The sequence below is a fragment of the Lygodium microphyllum genome, chromosome 24 (genome assembly GCF_053477565.2).
Source record: "Lygodium microphyllum isolate KBCC chromosome 24, Lygodium_microphyllum_v1.1.10, whole genome shotgun sequence".
NCBI classification, from domain to species: Eukaryota; Viridiplantae; Streptophyta; class Polypodiopsida; order Schizaeales; family Lygodiaceae; genus Lygodium; species Lygodium microphyllum.
The window spans coordinates 90,675,001-90,694,953 of NC_141158.1; the positions used below are offsets into that span (position 1 = coordinate 90,675,001).

General features: G+C 43.4%; 1 protein-coding gene across 1 annotated transcript in view; it reads left to right on the forward strand.

Annotated features, from left to right (window-relative positions):
• LOC148015349 (kinesin-like protein KIN-14C) overlaps positions 1-19,953 on the forward strand; it is a 111,188-nt gene that overhangs the window by 74,107 nt on the left and 17,128 nt on the right. The window contains exons 20-21 of the mRNA XM_087664882.1: positions 14,363-15,093; positions 15,177-15,367. Coding sequence (XP_087521008.1) covers positions 14,363-15,093; positions 15,177-15,367 — 922 coding nt within the window. The remainder of the gene's footprint in view (positions 1-14,362; positions 15,094-15,176; positions 15,368-19,953) is intronic.

A 19,953-nucleotide genomic window follows, 5' to 3' on the forward strand; every position in this document is an offset into this window, starting at 1 on the left:
AAGGAAGAAGGTTGCATTTTGGGCCTTCAAGTGTAGATTTTACATTTTCATTGCCTTCGGCGGGTGGAGGAGGAGTGGGATGAGGAAACAACCCTAGCAGGCTATATTTTCATAGCCAAAGGGGGTTGTTTTTTATGTTTTTGTCTAGGCATTGTAGGTGAAGATTTCTTCTAAGGCCGAGATAGAGTTTCAGGTGATCATGGACTGGAAGGTGCCCATCCTACCAACTCTTCTTTCAGATCAAAAGCTCGATGGTGAGAACTACTGCATCTGGTGGGCCATGATGCTTGCCATATTGGAGTCCTATGATTTGGTAGAGCTTGTTATGGAGGCCGTCAATTGTCCTTCTTCTCGAGATGAGTCCAGACTCTCTTCGAGTGAGAAGGCGGAGTTGGCAAAGGCTCATGCACATTGGGATAAACTCAATGCTCGCATTCGCTCGTTTTTATCTCTCTCATTTACTATAGGTGTTATCTCTCATATAGAGCATTTGACGGTCGCTAGGAAGATATGGTTGGAGTTGGATTAGATATATAATCAGATGACCGTCATGAAGCAAGTTTCTTTGGAAGTGCAAATGAGGACCATGAGTGTCAACAAGTCATTATCCATGCGGGAGCATATCTACAAGCTAAGGTAGCTTTAGATGCAAGTTCAAAATGCAGGGAAGGTGATTACTTCTGCAGACATGGCGATAACTCTCCTTTCACAGTTACTGCCTCGCTTCAGTGGTTTTTATTCCGCCTTGATTGCTTCAAGGCGGTTTGAGACTCTTTGGTGGGAAAGAGTTGGTTTCTATGGTCTTGGACCAAGAAGAGCTACTAAAAGGAACCAATGCTTCGAAATTTGAGACTTTGGTTGGTCAATTCTCTCAGAAGAAGGGGAAGGATCAAAAGAAGAAGAAGGAAGAGAAATCTAAGAAAAACAAAGATGCTAGTCTTCTTGTCACATTTGTGGCAAAATAGATCACTGGAAGAAGGATTGCCCTGATAAGGAGAAGAAGGAGAAATCTTCAAAGGATTCCGAAGCGGTGGCTGCTCCCTCACCAGCTACTTTTCTCCATGTGGAGGTGGTTGAGGATTCAACCTTGCCGGCTTTTGATGCTGCGTTGACGGCTTTATTTACTTGGGAGTGGATTGTTGACAGTGGTGCCTCTAGGCATATCGCTCCTTTTTCCGCAAGTGTTACTCCTTTGCGGCCTTCTGATAGGCAGATTCTTATAGGCGATAGTTCGTCTATTCCTATTCAGGGATGGGGCAACATGCATCTTATTCCACATGGGCCTGGTGGTGTCTATGCATTTGAGGTACTTTATGTGCCGGCTTTGGGGTATTATCTTCTCTCGGTGCACAAGATTTGTGCCCTCGGTCTCTTGGTCGAATATGACGTGGATTCTATTTGGATTCTTGATCGCGGATCGAGACAAGTTCTTTCTTTAGGTTATGAGGAGAATGGAGTCTACAAGTTGCGGTCTTTTTCTACCTTGACTTATCATTTTCTTACCTCTCAAACTTAGTCCGAGATTTGGCATGCTCGGTTTGGCCACCTCAATTATGATTACCTTCGAAGGGTGTATAAGGAGTAATTTGTTCAAGGTTTGTCGGATATTGTGGTGAGTCAAAAGCCTTGTGTAGCTTGCATCCGTGGGAAGTAGACTTGTGACGTTGTTTCTAGCAAGGCTTCGAGGAAGTCTTCCACACCCTTAGAGCTTGTTTCTACCGATCTTTCTAGACCAATGAGGAAGGAATCCCTTCAATGGAGCTTGTATTTCATGCTCATTGTAGGTGATTACAACAGGATGATATGGGCCTATTTCTTGAAGCTGAAGTGGGAGGCTTTCTTCAACTTCAAGGATTGGTTGCTCTTTAAGGAGAACCGATCGGGGTGGCAGTTGAAGACCTTACGATGAGATAAGGGTGGAGAATTTGTTTCTAATAAGTTTACTCGGTTTTGTGTAGATCGTGGTATTTGTAGTGGCGAGCTCAAGCTCAATCACCAAGACCCTCGGACCGCTTATTCTTTCAAGCGTTTCAAGCCGAGCACTAATAGCTACCTCTTGCATAGCCGATGCTCTCTCTCTATGAAAGTAGTGAGCTTACCTCTATGCCCAATTGAGTTGTCTCCTCTCTCGAGCACTCTGGTAGCTCCACGATCCAAGTGCAAGCTTCAAGCGACCTCGATCCTCAAGCTCCACGCTCCAAGTTCCATTGCCGTGAGCAAGAGAAGAGAAGAGAATAAGAGAGGAGAAGATGGAGAGCTTCACCACGGTCCCTCATCCTCACACACTCACTTTCTCACACTCTCACACACTCTCTCTCAAGCATAAGCTCAAGCAAGCAAGAAGAAGAAGAAGAAGAAGAAGAAGAGAGCTACTTTTGGCCACACACAAGAATGAGCTTCTTCATTTAGTTTTTGCATTTTATACAAAACCCTAAATCCATTTTGGGGCACCCATTCCCTTATCCCCTTTTTTACATGGTTGGTCGTGGCCTAGGCCCCTTTTCCCACTGTCCTTCTATCTTCCTAGGTTTCTTCCTACCACCCATCTACTTTTACAATTTGCATAGGTGAGAGCTTGACGCTCTTTTACAAAATAAATCATGGTGTGCCTTGTGCTCTTTTACAAAAGTATTGACTTGTGTTTTTTCTTGTGCGCCTCTCTCCTTGATTTAGGACTTTTTTGCACATCTTGTGTTTCTAGATTTTTCTTGGTGCATCTTCGTCTTCCGTTTCACTTTTACCTCAGCCTTGTCTTTTGCTTTAGATTTTTTGGATTTTTCACATTGTTCGTCTGAGGGCTAACATTACCCCCCTCCTAGACGAGTGCAAGTCCCATGGCACTCTCTGTCGTAGGTAGTGGGCTTTGGCATGCACCGAAGACGTGGGTGGAAGGAATTGCTGTGGTTTGCCTTGGAGGAGTTTTGATGGTGATGCGAATGCAGGTCGTCGGTGGCTTTTTGTTGGCCTGATTGGTTGGTGATAGGGTTGTCGGAGTTGGTGATAGGGTTGTTCTTTGTTCGGAGTTGCACTCATGACTGGTAGAGGTGTTGGTGTTCTAGGGATTCTGCGCGTGACGATTCTTTAGTGGGCTTGCACGATGATAAAGGACAAGAGTTCAGAGTTGAGTGTTTGAAAATTTGACGGTACTTTGGCTGGGGTTTTCAATACTTGCAATCGAAAACCTCTCATATGGTTTCTTCCTAGGGGATAGTGCTAGTCTTCTTATCATGCACGAGACGTAGTTTGATTGATTTGGGAGATAGGTCGAACTCTAAGCAAGCTGAGAGCATTGTCCTGCACTTGAAGACCCAAAGTGTGTATAGATTGTGGTGCAGATATTATGTGAGTGCACGTGTATACTTAGATATTACGTAGTTAGAAGACTGTTGGTTTGGTTCCTTGTAGCAATGTGTGGATGAAGTGAGGGTTCAATGGGGTGGAAAAAATTGTTGATGTTGAGGAGAAGTACACTTGAAGGCTTCTTGAGACATCATTTGTGATTTTGACAACATGATATAGCATAATTGAGCTGATTGATGCCTTAGCTTTTGGAAGCTGGTGGCTACTTATATTGTTTGAGAGTACGATGTATTTTCCATGGCCTTTTGTGCCTTGCTTACCAGTGTTGATTGCGATGGCACTGAGATGAAGTGCGAAAAGGAATTGTGCAAATGGTTCAAGGTGACAAGGCTAACCATAGGTGAGACGAGCTTCCTAGGTATGTCCTGCCCTTGATGTGCCCTAAACAATTGTGGGGGATGTATAAAGGGCTAGGAGACTAGGGACAGAGCTAGCCGACCAAGGTCACTGGATGTACGTAATGTGAGGATCCCTAGGTGCTGTGCTGTGATCGTGGGTATCTTTTTTTTTTCCTTTTTTTTTCTCTTTTTTTTCTTAAAAAAAAAAAGGATAAAATGAATAGAATCAATGCAAAACGTTGAGGCTATCAGCCTTTCATTTGGATTGAGAAATGTCGAGATCCAAAGGCTGTGAAAAATGGATTTTATACAGATGATTGTGTTAGTAGTCTCGATGCTAGAGGAATAGTTGTTGAGATGAAGAGATACACTTGAGATTTTGCAAACCTCTTTGTAACATGTGAGACATCGGAAGAATTGAGCTAGCAATTGGAGTGAGCTATGTATGGACAAGGGACAACATATAGCGAATTGAATTCTGGTTAATGAAGAAAGTTTGTCATTGTTGGAATTGTGGCTCCTACCCAGATGTAGAGTTTGGCCAAGAAAGAGAGAGTAGCTAATGACTATGCTTTGGGCCATACTCAAATGTACTGTGTGCTTTCTGCAAGGTTGATTTTCTCTTCTAGCGGGGCTTCCATCATGACTCTTTGTTTCTTGGTATTTCTGTTGCTTTCTCCATAATGGTTCTTTGTGGGGTTGGTGGTCTTGGATATTGAATGCTTTCGTATAGAGACCTGTGTCATCCTGCATTCACTTGGCAAATTATGAGAGTACATGCAAGTCATATGCTTCAGCCATAATGAAGAGGTGCAGATCAAAAAGACATCACTTATTTGAATCCCATAGTGATGACTTCGATGTATATCACCTGCGCTTGATTATCATTGCTTGTGTGTGTATTGACTTTGCTTCTTTTAGTATTATTTATATATAGTCACAAAACACATTGTTTATTTATGTATATATTTATGAATCCATGTCACTTCGTGAGGATAAAAACCAATTGTAGAACTCGGGATTGTACTAGAGTGTGGCATACATATCTAGTAATCGTAGCAGCCTACTCAGTAACAATAGATATTTTGCAACATCGAGTAGCATGGTGCCTTGTTCGAGTCTATTGGCAACATGTAGCTTCTCCTCAGTGAGAATTTTATCAATCAAAGAGCTCTCTTGGCTAGTTCCAGCTAAGTCTGTACTTCGAACGGTAGTTAGTACTCGAAAGGAAGTTGGCGCCACATAGGTCGGGTCTCTTTGAGACCGCAATTGGGCGAGTCGCTCCTCTGAGATTGTCATAAGCCGGGCTCCAAGTTTGGCCATTGTAGCACAGTTTTCAAACCAACGTTTTTCAAATTGACTTTGATCCTCTGATTATTGCTTTAGTTGCTCTATCTCTAAGATATTTGGTTGGCAAAGCGTTTCGTTGAATGTCACAGTTAAGCATAGTTCATTGGCTTTCTCGTTAGAGATGAGTTGCGTACGTTCATATAGGAGCTTGTCATAGTGCTTGTTAAGATATTCTTGCTCTTCCCAAGATAGCAGATATGTGAAATATTTCTCAAGCTGCTCCCTAGGGAATGTGACCATACCTGCAAGGACATAGGCATGTGCGAATAATTTGAGTTTAGCATCCTACTCGGTCAAGCACTTTGTGACACTTCTATGTTTGATAGGGCTTGCTCAGTTGCTATCTCATGCAAGGTTTTGGGAGTTTCCCTAGGCTTTAGCATAGCTGGGGGCTCAGGCGGCCTAGATGAGTAAGATTGGTCAATGCTAGGATTGCTCATGTTCTCGGGGTTTTCATGTTTCTCCTAAGGGTTTGTTGCTATTGTGTTATGGTTCTCCTCGGATGTGACTGATATTGTTTCCTCAACCTGTTGTGATAGTGTTGTATCTACTCTTGATTGTTCAATGTAAGTTCTGCAGTTGATGGATTGAGTGTTGCAAGCAACTGTTGATGATAATGGTTGCTTTGATTTATCAGAATAGATGGATGTGTCTGAGGTTTCACCGCCGCTACGAGAGATGGCAATGGGTTCATTCATGGGTGGACTCCATGCTTTATTCCTTAGCTCTTCAACACTCTTAGTCTCAATCTTCTTAGCATACAGCCACTTGCAATTGCCGTTGTTTTTGTTGTTTTCTTCTCTTTTTCTTGGGTAATCGAGGTGTATCCTTTAAAGATTGAGAACCTTAAACTAGGTCAGCTGTTGATGTGCTTGGTTGGGCCTCATCATTCTCTTTCTCTGGTCTGTCCTCATGGGACATAGCTGCGGCTTGTTGAATAGCCTCACTAGGTTGTGAGAGTACAACTGCCTCTCTTTTTGGAGAGTCATCAGATTGCATTTGTAGTTACTCCTCGTCAAACGTTTGCTCTAGACTCTTGTCCTTATCCATGGAACATGTCTCCATTGCTTCTTATCAGAGCAGGTGTTGTGTTTAGGGATGTTTCTCTCTTGCTCTGGAGGTTTTGGTGACTCTAGTGTAGAATCGAGAGACAATTTAGGGTTCTTGTCATGTAGGCTTGGATGAAACGAGTTGAAGAAGATAGGGTTGGATTGATGGGAAGCATAGAGATCTAGGATTGCAGGGTCTTGAGTGAGATAGAAGACATATACGCTAACATCAAGTACCATGCTTCCTACTCCTAGCTTGCTAGCCACGTGTAGATCTTTTTCTAGAAGCAATTTATCGTACAAGGGATGTTTTTAGACAGTGATAGAAAGCTGCTGGATCCCATGGACCGTTGCCAATACTCTTAATGAGGTCGGGGCAACGTATGCGGGATCATGTATTGCTGTCCAAAGGGCTTTTCTTTGCTTAACGAGTGTCATTAGTCGGTGGCCAATTTCGGCTGCCAAACTTTGGTTGGGAGTACCATTTTTACACAAAGTTACCTTGTCATTTTCCTTTTTGTTTGATTGCTTCAAGCTTTTTCTTGTTTGTCTCACATTGAGCAGTATAGTGTGAGGGTATCAAGCGCAATAACTAGCCTTTGGGATGCCCTTTATAACTTCTTCAGTGATAACTACCTAGCAAGAGCTAACATGTTGTTACTCGTCCCCTCATCCCAAGTCAGGGGTTAGGCTATGAGCTTTGTGTGCTCTGGTGTTGGCCTTTTGATGTCCACATGGATGTATGCATGTGTGATGGCTGTCAGCTTGTGTTCAAGCTTCATCATGCACTTCATCTCTTGTTCATTGGTCAGATGAGCTATCTCTTTGGCCAAATCTTTAAGAGATTTCTCCTCAAACCTAGGCTTTAGGTGCTTTAGATGCTTTAGAACTGCTCGAGGTGTGAAGGATGTTGGTTGCGACATCTCTTTCGTAGGTGAATTACTAAGGACACGTTCTGCAAGGGGTGTCGTCATGGTCAAAGGCTGTGACTGTTGTGATTCTTGATTGGAAGTAGTAGCGGCTAGTTCAATGGATTGGCTACTGTTGGTAGACTGTGGTGTCAAGTTCTTAGGGAGATTAAAAGTGGTCATGTCTTTTGTTGCCCTTTGCGCATTCACTTGTGTAGTTCAAGTATTAGTTGAGCTAGTCACGGTGGATTGTACAAGCATATCCTTAGGTTGAGAATTAGGGGTGGTGTCATGTCCTGCACCTTGGATATTTGGAAGATCAGATGGAGATAGAGATTGGGATTAAGCACTGCACTTGACGACTGCTGTTGCACTTCCAGTGTCCTTTTAGGGAAAGAGGGTGTAGGAGATTTGGGACTTCTAGGTGGACTTGGCACTGTTTGGAAGATTTGCTCGTGGCTGTTAGACAATTCTGCCATTTGCTTTGTTGAATAATCAGCCTTATCATGAGCAATGTTGTGCATGTGGTGCTCATTATCCTCTTGGAAAGTCAAAAGCTTCTTGAGCACTAGTGGTCTTTGTGCATACTCGACAGTTACATCTGATATGTGCTTGTTAAGCACACTACCTTTCGAATAGTCATGTTTGGTTTCTTGAGTTCAATTGTGAGGGGCTCAATCACTCCAATGTTGTTGACTTGAGACTTGGATTTTCATTTAGATTTTCTCATGTGCTTCTTTGCTTTTGATACGATCTGGACTTTAGTTGACAGAGGTGGTTTAGTAGGGGGTTTTGGTATCCAATTCCATCTGTTACCTGCGTAATATCCTTGAGCACGTAGCAATATTTTGGATATCCATCACGACGTTGTGCTAGCTCTTCATCGATACCTTCGTCAATAAGGCTTGCACTTCTTTTGCGGTCTTCTACAATATTTGTATGTCCAAAGGCTATCCTTGGCATTGTCTCCTAACCATCTTGTTTCAAGCATGGCCTTGCTCACTAGTTTTCTCTATTCAATATGCGCTTGTATCAACTCTTTCAACAAGTCCTTGCTCTCGTGTACTGGGCTTGCTTGGTATGTCAGAATATTCATTGTCTTTTCCTCAAGGTTTGATGAGGTCACCCTTGCTAAAGGTTGTGATTATCCTCACACCAGGTAGTGTCAAGTGTATCCTTTGTGCTACATAATCGGCCTCACACTTGGTCGTCCTTTTGAAGGGTTTTCCTTGGAGGGTTTCCTTTCTATAGATCACACTATTGGAGGAACATGGAATAGGATAGGCAAGCTTTCCGTTTCAATAGTTACAAGGATCTTGCACTTCCCTATAAGTGCTTGTGATTATCATTGTCTTTCCCTGGAGATTTGATGAGGTCACCCTTGCTAAAGGTTGTGACTATCCTCACACCGGTTAGTGTCAAGTGTATCCTCTATGCTACATAATCAGCCTCGCGCTTGGTTGCCCTTTCAAAGGATCTTCCCAGGAGGGTTTCCTTTCCACAATTTGCACTATTGGAGGAACGTGGAATAGGGTAGGCAAGCTTTTTGTTTCAATAGTTACAAGGTTGAAGGATCTTGTACTTCCCTATAAGTACTTATGGGTGTCCCCGGTAAGGATTAAGAGTTGCATTAGTCGATGTGAGCTTTGGTTGGCCTAGTAGATTCCATGCTTCATAGGTCAAGATATTAAAATCTGGTCCTTCATCAATGAGAGCATCGACAGTGTGCTCTCTTTTTGTGGTGAGTTTGACCCTAAGATAAGCAGGCGGTACTATGTCTTCATCTTCCGGGTCTTGGCTTATAAGTTCAAGCCTTTTGATACATGCCCTTAAGTCCCCAACTGCACAACCATATGTGGATTCTCTACTAATATCTTGGGTCGTCTGTGCAGTGCCGTTCAAGGTGCATCTATCGTCAGGACTGTCATGTCTAGTCATCCTGGCAGTTGTAGCTTGATGTTGTTACACTCCGCTTTGACTAGTGCAGTTCGAATGCAACAAATACATGTTTTTGTGGTATAGCCTTTTTCCCCCTGTTGGCTAGATTGGCCCATTGAGGTTCTAGGGTGTCTGTTTGTTTTTGTTTGATTATGGGCTTTTGGTTGTTGTTTTGCAAGTGAGAATTTATGCTGCTATGCAAAGCAGTTACTACACTAGGATCTAATTTGGAGGACCTGTCACGACACGCATTTTCTCTCCAATGTACTTGGGGAAGGTGTGGAGGATCTAATATGTGTCCGATTTTGGAGTGTTTGATTTTCGTGCGTTCAATTGTGTGATTGTTTGAGTGTCCGAATTGGACGAATCCCGTGTGTTTGATCGGACGGGTTTTTAGGATATCCAAGTCCGAATATTGGACCGTCGGATTCTGGGAATCGGATTGGCCGAGTCCGATTCTGGGAATTGGACTATGGTAATTGTGTTTGATTCCTACGGATGAGTTTTGAGGGATGATGAAAATCAACTCAATTCTAATGATTTTGGTTATGAGGGGTTGCACAAACTTCCAAAATATAAGAATAGATCCTAATGAATAATTGTATATACATGGAATAGCAAATAAACTCCAAAATACAAATCGGCAAACAAATCAAACCCTCTTGCCTTGTTATGATAGCAGAAACCCTAATGTTTGTTTTTCTTTTTTTTTCCTGTGTTTTTTTCCACCCTAATGCATCCAAATCACAATGTAAACACTACACTACTCCAATCTGCTTTTTCAAATCCAAAAAACCAAAAACTTACTTGCTAAGGAGATCGAATATCTCTTCAAATTGCCTCACTTCCTACCTATCTATCTCAAGCACCGATTTGGAAAAACCTTAGTTCAATGCTCGATTCTGAGCGCACAAGCACTCAAGGCTTGAATCCGTTGGTCTCGGCAACGGAACCAAAATGTAGTGGCGAGCTCAAGCTCAACCGCCAAGACCCATGGACTGCTTATTCTTTCAAGCGTTTCAAGTCGAGCACTAGTGGCTACCTCTCGCATAGCTGACACACACTCTCTCTCTCTATGAAAGTAGTGAGCTTATCTCCATGCGTGATTGAGTTGCCTCCTCTCCCGAGTACTTTGGTAGCTCCACGATCCAAGTGCAAGCGTCAAGCAAGCTCGATCCTCAAGCTCCATGCTCCAAGCTCCATTGCCGCGAGCAAGAGAAGAGAAGAAGAGAGGAGAAGATGGAGAGCTTCTCTACCATGATCCCTCACCCTCACACACTTACTCCCTCACACTCTCACACTCCCTCTCTCAAGTATAAGCTCAAGCAAGCAAGAAAAAGAAGAAAAAGAAGAAGAAGAAAAAGAAGAAGAAGAAGAGAGCTACTTTGGCCACACACAAGAATGAGCTTCTTCATTTACTTTTTGCCTTTTATACAAAACCTTAAATCCCTTTTGGGCGGTCATCCCCTTATCCCCTTTTTTACATGGCCGGCCGTGGCCTAGGCTATTTTTCCCATTGTTCTCCTATCTTCCTAGTTTCCTTCCTACCGCCCATCTAGCTTTACAATTTGCACGGGTGAGAGCCCGACGCTCTGTTACAAAATAAATCATGGTGCGACTTGTGCTCTTTTACAAAAGTATTGACTTGCGCTTTTTCTTGTGCGCCTCTCTCCTTGATTCAGGACTTTTTTGCACTTTTTATGTTTCCAGATTTTTCTTGGCGCACTTTCGTCTTTCGTTTCACCTTTGACTTGGCCTTGTCTTCAGCTTTAGGTTTTTTGGATTTTTCACATTGTTTGTCCGAGGGTTAATAGTATTCACCAAGAGTTTTCCAATACAAACACCCCTCACGAGAATGGCATCTTGGAGCGAAAGAATCGTAGTGTGATCGGGATGGCTCGTACCATGATGGAGCATTGTCAGACACCTCAGTGTCTATGGGCTGGGGATGTGGCTACTGTAGTTCACATCCTTAATCGTTCCCTTGCTTTCGCTAGAGTTGGTATGACTTCTTATGAGGCGTACTCTGGGTCCAAGCTAGACGTTTCTTATTTTAGGGTTTTTGGGTGTGATGCTTATGTTCACATTTTGAAGACGTAGCGTGACAAATTTGAAGCGGCTTTCAGAAGACAAGTGTTTGTGGGCTATAGCTCGCAATTCCAAGGCTACCGATTGTATGATCCTGTTAAGCGGGATGTCTACACGAGCCATGACATTCAATTCGTGGATGTTTTAGTTCTAGAGGGGGGTGAGGACCACCCTATACTTGGAGATCCCAGTGTTAGTTCGGCCCCAACGATTGTTTCTCTCGAGCTTGTGTCTCTTGAGGACTTTTATTCGGATGAGGAGCTTACTTCCGAGCTAGCGGACTAACCGATTGGTCCTTCGTTGATGGTGGACCTTCTCGAAACTTCAACAGATGTGGAGAGCGCTGACGAGGCGAGATCCGGCCTCCTCCTCGTTGGGCCCGTAACATGCTCCGAGATTCAAGGATTGAGGGGGTCCTTGAGGAGTGGCAACCATAGGATGGACCGCAGAGGTCACGGTGGCACTAGGCACATACTATGGAGCTTGTTTGCTCTAACTACTGTTTGATGTCCCGTGTTATGCAAGATAGAAAGCCTACATCAATGAAGAAGGCTTTAAAGTGTGATCATCGACGGAAAGCGAAGGAAGCCGAGTTGGAGGCTATTGAGCGGAATAGCACTTGGTACCTTGTATCTCGTCTCTCTCATAAGAAGGTGCTTGCTCTTTGGACAAGCACAAGGCTTGCCTTGTCGTTAAAGGTTTTGCACAACGTCGGGGTGTTGATTTCCATGATACTTTTGCTCCTATTGCTCGTATGGCGACTATCTGTGCTGCTCTTGCCTTGGCTGGTCATAGGAGATGGCTTGTCTTTTAGTTGGATGTGAGGTTGGCCTTTTTGATCGGTGATTTGAAGGAGGAGATCTATGTAGAGCAGCCTCTTGGTTTTGGTTCTTCAGATGGGAAGGTGTATAGGTTAAAGAAGGCCTTAAATGGCTTGAAGTAAGCTCCGCGTTCTTGGAATGAGAAGATTGACAGTTTTTCCAGGAAAAGTTGGGATATCGGCGCTTTAGGGTTGATCCGCAGCTTTATGTGCATAGTTTTGAGGGTGGTCGTGTGTTGTTTGTTTTGTATGTTGATGACTTGATTGTTACAGGTGATCATGCCCAAAAGGTCGAAGAGACGCAGGCAGCACTACATCAGAAGTTCGAGATGTCGGATTTAGGACTTCTCCATTTCTTTTCGGGCCACAAAGTTTATCAGACTCCGAGGGGATTTTCATCTCTTAGCAAAAATATGTCCATGAGCTCTTGGTGACTTTTGAGAGGAGGATTGTTGGTCCATTTCTACTCCTATGGATCCGAATTGGAAGGACACTTCACACGCAGATTCTCCTTTGGTGGATGCTACCGGCTACTGTCAGCTGATTGGATCATTGATTTGGCTTCTCAACACACGGGTTGATTTATGTTTTATTGTATATCTCTTGGGTGGGTTCATGAGTGTACCCCAGCAGGTGCATTGGTAGGCTGCTCAGAGGATACTTCAGTTTCTAAGGGGGATCTCTGACCTTGGGATTTCCTATCTAGCAGGTACAGGTGCTTTTGATCTTGTTCTTGCAAGTTGGAGTGATTAAGATTGGGCTGGTGATGTGGACCACAGGCGGTCTACTACAAGTTATTGTTTTACCTTGGGTATTGGTGCTAGCTCTTGGAGTAGCAAGAAGCAGCCCACGATAGGCGTATCTTCGATTGAGGCAGAGTATCGGGCCGTGTCTTCTACCACATGTGAGGCTGTGTGGCTTCTCGGCAGTTGTTGGAGGAGCTTGGCTATCCCCAGACTTGTCCTACTATTTTGCAGTGCGACAATGAGAGTTGCATTGCCTTGGTACGGAATCCCGTATTCCATGCCCGGACAAAGCACATAGAGATCCAGTACCACTTCATCATGTAGAAGCTTCTGGATGAGACCATCAATGTGGAATACTGTAAGACTGAAGACAATCTTGCAGATTTGTTTACGAAGGCACTTCGCCAGGCTTTACTTCATCGACGTTCAAGATCCCTCCGTCTATTACCTTGTCTAGGATGTGAGAGGGGGTGTTAAGAGTCATTCCTTGGACTGGCAGGCAGTGCCTTGCTCGTTGGTGCCACGTGGAAGCAGTCGGACTGAAGCAGCAGTTGTGGACCGCATCAGCCGGCTGCATTAAATGCAGCAGCCGACCTGATCATTATGAGACACTATTTTCAGCCTATAAATAGGTTGTGTTTTCAGCAGTCTTGGCAGTTGGTGTCTCATAGATTTAAGCTTGCAGACTGTGGAGATTGCTCTTAGGGCTGATGGAGATCGAGATCCTTGAGGTGGAGACATATGCATATGTTCTCTTTGCATCCGTGTATAATTCTGCATCCTTATACAGCATTCTTCACTCAGATTTTCTGCATTTCACTGTCTCTTTCACACTCTCTTCTCTCTCTGGTTCACTCTGTCTCGGTCATTCGCTTCCGCATTGCTTCACTCTGACGCGAGAGAGAGAGAGAGTGTGTGTTTTACGAAAAAGAGAGAGAGAGAGAGAGAGAGAGAGAGAGAGAGAGAGAGAGAGAGAGTGTGTGTGTGTGTGTGTGCGTGTTTATTTAAAATCGCAAGTGTCACCCTTTCCCGTGCGACTCAAAGTGGCTCAAACAATTATGCTGCCCATGATTTGTGTGTGTTCTTATTGAAAATCGCAAGTTTCACCTTTTCATGTGTGGCTCAAAGTGGCCTAGACAATTATGCTGCCCATGATTTCCTACTACTTGCCCCTATATTGATGGCTCCTTTTACAAGTAAAGTTGATTTTAGGCGCGGATAGTGGACCATGATGCATGCAAATATTGATGCTAAAGAATAATGAGTAATGTCAATTTGTGTTTTCTACGTCACATGGGTCATATAGTATATGTATATAAAACTTTCATGTATTTTTTCATCTCGAACAAGACCTGTTTCTAACATTTTATGAAACTCATATGAAACCTATGAAACCCGTTTCATACCTTCTGTTCCAGAAACCCTTAGCAACTATGGGCTTGATGCAACTATTGAGGTAAAGTGAAGCATGAATATGCTGTGGCCCATGGGCAAATAGATGGAAATTCAAGAAAAAGGATATACAAGTTCTTTTCTCTTGTGTTGTGACAGCAATCGATGTGGAGTACTTTTTGTTTGTGTTGAAATTGAAATGTGGTGGTATGCTAGTTGGAATTAGGTTTGTAAGATCACAATGTTTCATCATATTGAATAAATACCAGCATGAGTTTGCAAACCTGATTGTAGTTGTTTGAACCAGTGTCTTGCTATTTGGTAGTAGTTGTTCCAACTAGTATTGCATTGATTGGTCTTTTGCGGTATGTAGAAGCGGCTGACGGGACGGCTACCTCAAGAGGTGCCAACACGAGAACCTGAAAGTATATCCCCTCCCTCCTCACCAACAAAGCTAAAAGGGCCACCAAGTAGAGCAGCTAGAGAAGCACCTGCCAAGGGTGGAAAATTGGGACGGACTGGTGTTTCTGGAGGCAGGATTTCTGATATTGGTGCTGATATGAAAGATGCAAACAAAAGAGCTGTGCAGGATTCAACCATGGAGTCTGGGGCTTCACTGCCAAAAGATTGGCTTGATAGGTTACATAGCAGTACTGATTCTTCTCTGTTTGGAACTGCTTCTGTTGATGACTTGTCATTCACTTGGGACACGGCGTTTGTAGAAAGAACTGGTTCACAACCATGTGTATCCGATTCAGTAGCTGTGTCATCACAAGTAAAAGGTGAAATGGGTAAAGATTGGCAGTTTCATGCAATGAATGCACCCAAGCAAGTAGACTCTGGTTCTTTTAGTAGAAACAGTGCAGCTCTATCTGTACCCAGTAAGGAGGATACAGCCATTGGAAATGAGTTTGAGTCTCATACCACCCGTAACACCTCAGAGGCTGCAAATAACTGGCTTCAAGAAAAGGAGCTGGACACATCAAGTGAGCTTTCAGAAGGAGATGTTTCCCAGGCAGAAACAGAAGCATCATTGTCCAGCATGGCAGAGGAAGCAGTCACTAACAGGAAAAGAGACCTCAAAAAGACTACTCAAGGTCAAAGGTATTATAATTGCATCTAAGTTTAGTCTTTCCCTCGGTAATTATTCTGGTGTGTTGTCCACATGATGACTGTTGTGACTACAGGAAATTATCTCTTCTTCAAATGCCTCGCCCATCACGGGGTGATTGGAAGTCATTGAATAGTGCGCTCAGCACCCACACACATTCAAGGCGATACTCCACGGCTGGTACACTTTCATTGGGATTGGACTCATTCTCGAAACCGGAACAAGATCTCGGAACAAAGCAAACAATGGATGGGGGAACAGCTTCATGTGAGTGAATTCTGAATCTGAGCAATTTGCCTGTTCTTCACATTGAACTAAACAACCCATTGAATGTAAGGAAAGTTGCAATGTATGAATGTGTGAAATTTAATCCATGTGCTATATGGCAACATATGTCTCTGGTTAGGTGTAACAGGACAGCAGCTAGAAGTTTTTGATCTCAAAGTGTTGATTTTGTACAATTAGTTTTAGAAAGGAGGTTAGTAGGGTCACGGGTGGTAAGTCACTCTACCTCATGAACATATTCCATTTTCCAAGGGTACTAAGTTCTAAATCCTTGTATCCCATCTCTGCAGAGGAACTCCTAATTGTAAAAGGAAAGTCCCAGAAACCCATTTCCCCAGGTTATAACCCTGCTTGACATTTTAGACATAATACCTGTGTTTCCAAGGGTTATAGGATGCAAAGAGTGCCACCCCTTTTTCAAGACTAGTATTGTACACATTAGACTATTATGGGTTTCACTTGGAACTCTTACCCACTCATTTTTTGGTAACGGTTTTAACAAAGTGCTGGTGCAGCTGCATACAATCAGATGTTGTGAACCTGAAAAGAAAACATGTTAGGTGTCCATTTAGTCAATATTTGAAAGACATAAAATGAAACATGAGAGCAACATATGGAGGAGATCAAGAACAAACCGATGGAGGCGAAACAGTTTTCTTTCTTTCTCCTCCTCCTCGTCAGATGTCCATTTATTAGCATATGTAACCACTAGCAAAAGATGCAACATTATAATGAAATAACATGTGCACCTATTGCTTGACCCAATTGATGCCCTTGGCATGCTAAAACTTCAAGTCAACATAACCAAGTTACATTCACAGACATGAACCGCCAAAAACAACACTATTCCAACCACCAAAGCAAGATAGTGTGTAGATCAATCATAAACAATGCCTCATAGCAAATTGGTATCACATGTATCACTTCCATCACATACATCTCGAGTAACCCATGCAAATATACATCATTTGTACATCACCTATAACTTGTGGAAATTTACTTCTCTTGCATCATCAGCAAATGTACATTGCATACTGTTCATGTATGCTCCATATATTCCACACATGCCTTGCAAATGTATAGTTTTAGAGCCATGGTGAAATTTCATGATTGTTTCACCTATACATGCAAATGGATGGAGGAGGGTGACCTGGCAGATCATCCTTAGTGTTGTGCTTCACCTTGATATGTTTCAATTGAAGCCAACTTCGGATCTAGCTCATTTAGCCTCAGCAAAGCAAGAGAATCCACTTATCCCCCTTGATGCTCAAGGGGAGATTGCACCTCTACTCCACTGGTGATAGACAGCTCAGTTATGTACTGGTTCTTGAAAGTACTTTGTTTTCATCAAGGGTATTGTATGTTGGTATTTCTGCCTTTGCGATCACTACTCGATGCCCTAGTCATGTGAGCTAGTATGTATATATGTATGGTTTCATCACATCTTGTTGACCAGCCCTAATCCCTTGTGCACCAAACATGCTGGAAGCATCAGATGCATTGCTGAACATGTCCGTTTGCATACCGATGACCATTGCAATTGATTGTGCATTAAATTTTGCATTCCATGATATTTTTGGATACATTTACCTATGCATTCCATGTATTATCTAGTTGCATACCAAAAACATTTGTGACATGCATGCCTAAAGAAGCAATATCATGATGAGGCATAGCATGAAGCATAGGTTCTCTACTAAAGTGTCCAGAATGTCCCACATTTGGATTCATACCGTACTATTCAAAAGGTATGGTGCATGAAAAACATAAGAAATCTGGAGGATAATATCCTATTTCAGACTTGACCATTTTTGGGGGGGTGGAAATGGCTAAAAAAAGCATCAAAACTAGATAATTTTACAAAAACAGGTGTCATGTGTCTATAGACATGATTGTATGGCAGCCCCCTACCATCAATGCTTTAATTGTGCCTTGACTCAAATGACTAGAAATCAAAGTTTGAATTTCATTTGGCAAATCAATGTTGTATCTTGATCATTGAATCCCTTACTAGTAGTGACTATTTTGTAGTATCTAAAGTTATTGAAATAATGAAATTTTAATTTCTTATTTAGCTTATTATCTTAGTGTTAGTGAGTCATCTCCCAGACAGGCAGGCGTCATGTGGCAAGCAGTTGGCCAGATGCCGACTGCAGCAGTCAGCTGCATTAATTGCAGCCGACCCGCACTCTTTTAGCCATTATTTTCTGCCTATTTATAGGCTGTCTCCAACAGTCTTAGTTAGATGTGTCCCACAAATTTCAGGCTGCAGACCGTGGAGATTGCCCTCGGGGCTGATGGAGACCGAGATCTTCGAGGTGGAGATACATGCAGATATTCTCTTTGCACCCATGTATAATTTTGCTTCCTTATACAACATTCGTCATTGTAGATTTTCTGCTTTTCATTGTCTCTTTCTCTCTCTGTTCACTCTTTGTCTTGGTCATTCGCTTCCGCATTGCTTCACTTTGACATGGTATCATAGCATTTTAGGGTGGACCCATTTGAAGAGGAGATTTCGGCGCGACACAAGGCTGCGTTTTCATCGTTCAAGTGTGAGGAGGTGGGCTGTGCATCAGAACAAGGCTGAGGACATGGTGATAACTCCTCTTTCACAGTTATTGTCCCGCTTCAATGATTTTTATTCCACCTTGATTGCTTCAGGGCAGTCTGAGACTCTTTGTAAAGGAAATTGCTAGGGTTTGCACCGAGGACACATAGAGTGTACGACCACGACAGAAACACAAAGAGACAGACACAGACACAGAGGGCAAAACTCAAACCCTAAATGCAAAACTCAAAACTCAAACACAAAAACTCAAACACAAACAGAAGAAGGGAGAGAGAAAACACAACCCTGAAGTGAATGAATGCTGTAAATGAATATAAGAGTGTACAGTGTGCTCAAGGGCAGAGCAATGTCGGAGTGTGACAACCACCGAAGACGGATCCCAAGTCTGTGATCACCAGTTGGAGTGTAGGAGTGCTGAATAGTGAATGGCAATAGGTTGGTCACCAAAACGTAGCAGTCTGGAGGCTGGAAACTGGTAAATGTAGCAATGTACTCGGATCGGAGGCTGGAAACTGTGCACAGTTTGCTGTAAACGCAAGTTGGTTGAGAGTGTCAGGGCTTGCAATGCTGAAAACGCAGGCTGGCTGACCCTGGAGATGATGGACAACCGGCTGAACAACAGTGTGGGACAGTCTGGAGCAGTCGCTAGCAGCTGAGAGTTGTCGCCAGTAGCTGAGAGCTATCGCCTACAGCAATGGACAGGCTGAAGATAATGTGGCTGCAGTCGATGATGGCTGGATAGTAGATGGAGGCGGGTTGCAAGCTAGAAACTGGGCGCCAACAGCAGCAAAGGGTATGTGGGCTGGTGTAACCTGCAAACAAGGATAATGGCTGAATGGGGGCAGCCTGTCTATTTATAGATGTGGAAGGGTGCCCCAAAAATTAGGGTTTCCACTAAATTCTCTCGAACCGCTCTCGGTTTAAGGGTTTCCACTGAACTCTCTTGAACCGCTCTCCATTTTAGGGTTTTACTCCAAAAGAGCATTTTTAGTGTGTTTTGGGGTTGTTTAAGAGGCTAATCAGCAAGTAATGCATATTTTAGCTCAACACTCTTCAGTGGGAAGTGTAGGCTCCTATGGTCTTGGACCAAGAGGAGCTACAAAAAGGAACCAATGTTTCGAAATCTGAGGCCTTGGTTGGTCAGTCCTCTCAAAAGAAAAAGAAGGGTCAAAAGGAGGAGGAAAAATCTAAGAAGGACAAAGACAAGGAGTCTAGTTGTCACATTTGTGGCAAAACAGGTCACTGGAAGAAGGATTGCCTCGACAAGGAAAAGAAGGAGAAGGATAAGGAGAAATCTTCAAAGGATTCCGGAGCATTGGCTGCTCCCTCATCAGTTGCTTTCCTCCATTTGGACCTCCATTTGGAGGTGGTTGAGGATTCAACCTTGACGGCTTTAAATGCTGCGTTGACGGCCCCATATACTCGGGAGTGGATTGTTGACAGTGGTGCTTCCTGGCACACGACTCCTCCTTTAGCAGGTGTTGCTCATTTGCGGCCTTCCCATGGTCAGATTCTCATTGGTGATAGTTTGTCTATTCCTATATAGGGACGGGGTAACATGCATCTTATTCTAGATGGACCGGTGGTGCTCATACCTCCGAGGTACTTTATGTGCCAGCTTTGGGGTACTATCTTCTTTCGGTGGAGAAGATTTGTGCCCTCGGCCTATTGGTCAAATTTGATGTGGAGTCTTTTTGGATTCTTGATCGAGAATCAAGACGTTTTTTCTTCAGGTTATGAGGAGAATGGAGTCTACAAGCTGTGGTCTTCTTCTTACCTCACAAACTCAGTCTGAGCTTTGGCATGCTCGGTTTGGCCACCTCAATTATGATTACCTTCAAAAGGCGTCAGAAGGACAACTTGTTCGAGGATTGCAGGATATTGTGGTGAGCCAACAGCCTTGTGTCTCATGCATCTGTGGGAAGCAGATTCAACATCCAGCAAGGCTTTGAGGCGGTCTTAGCACCCTTGGAGCTTGTTTCTACTGATCTTTGTG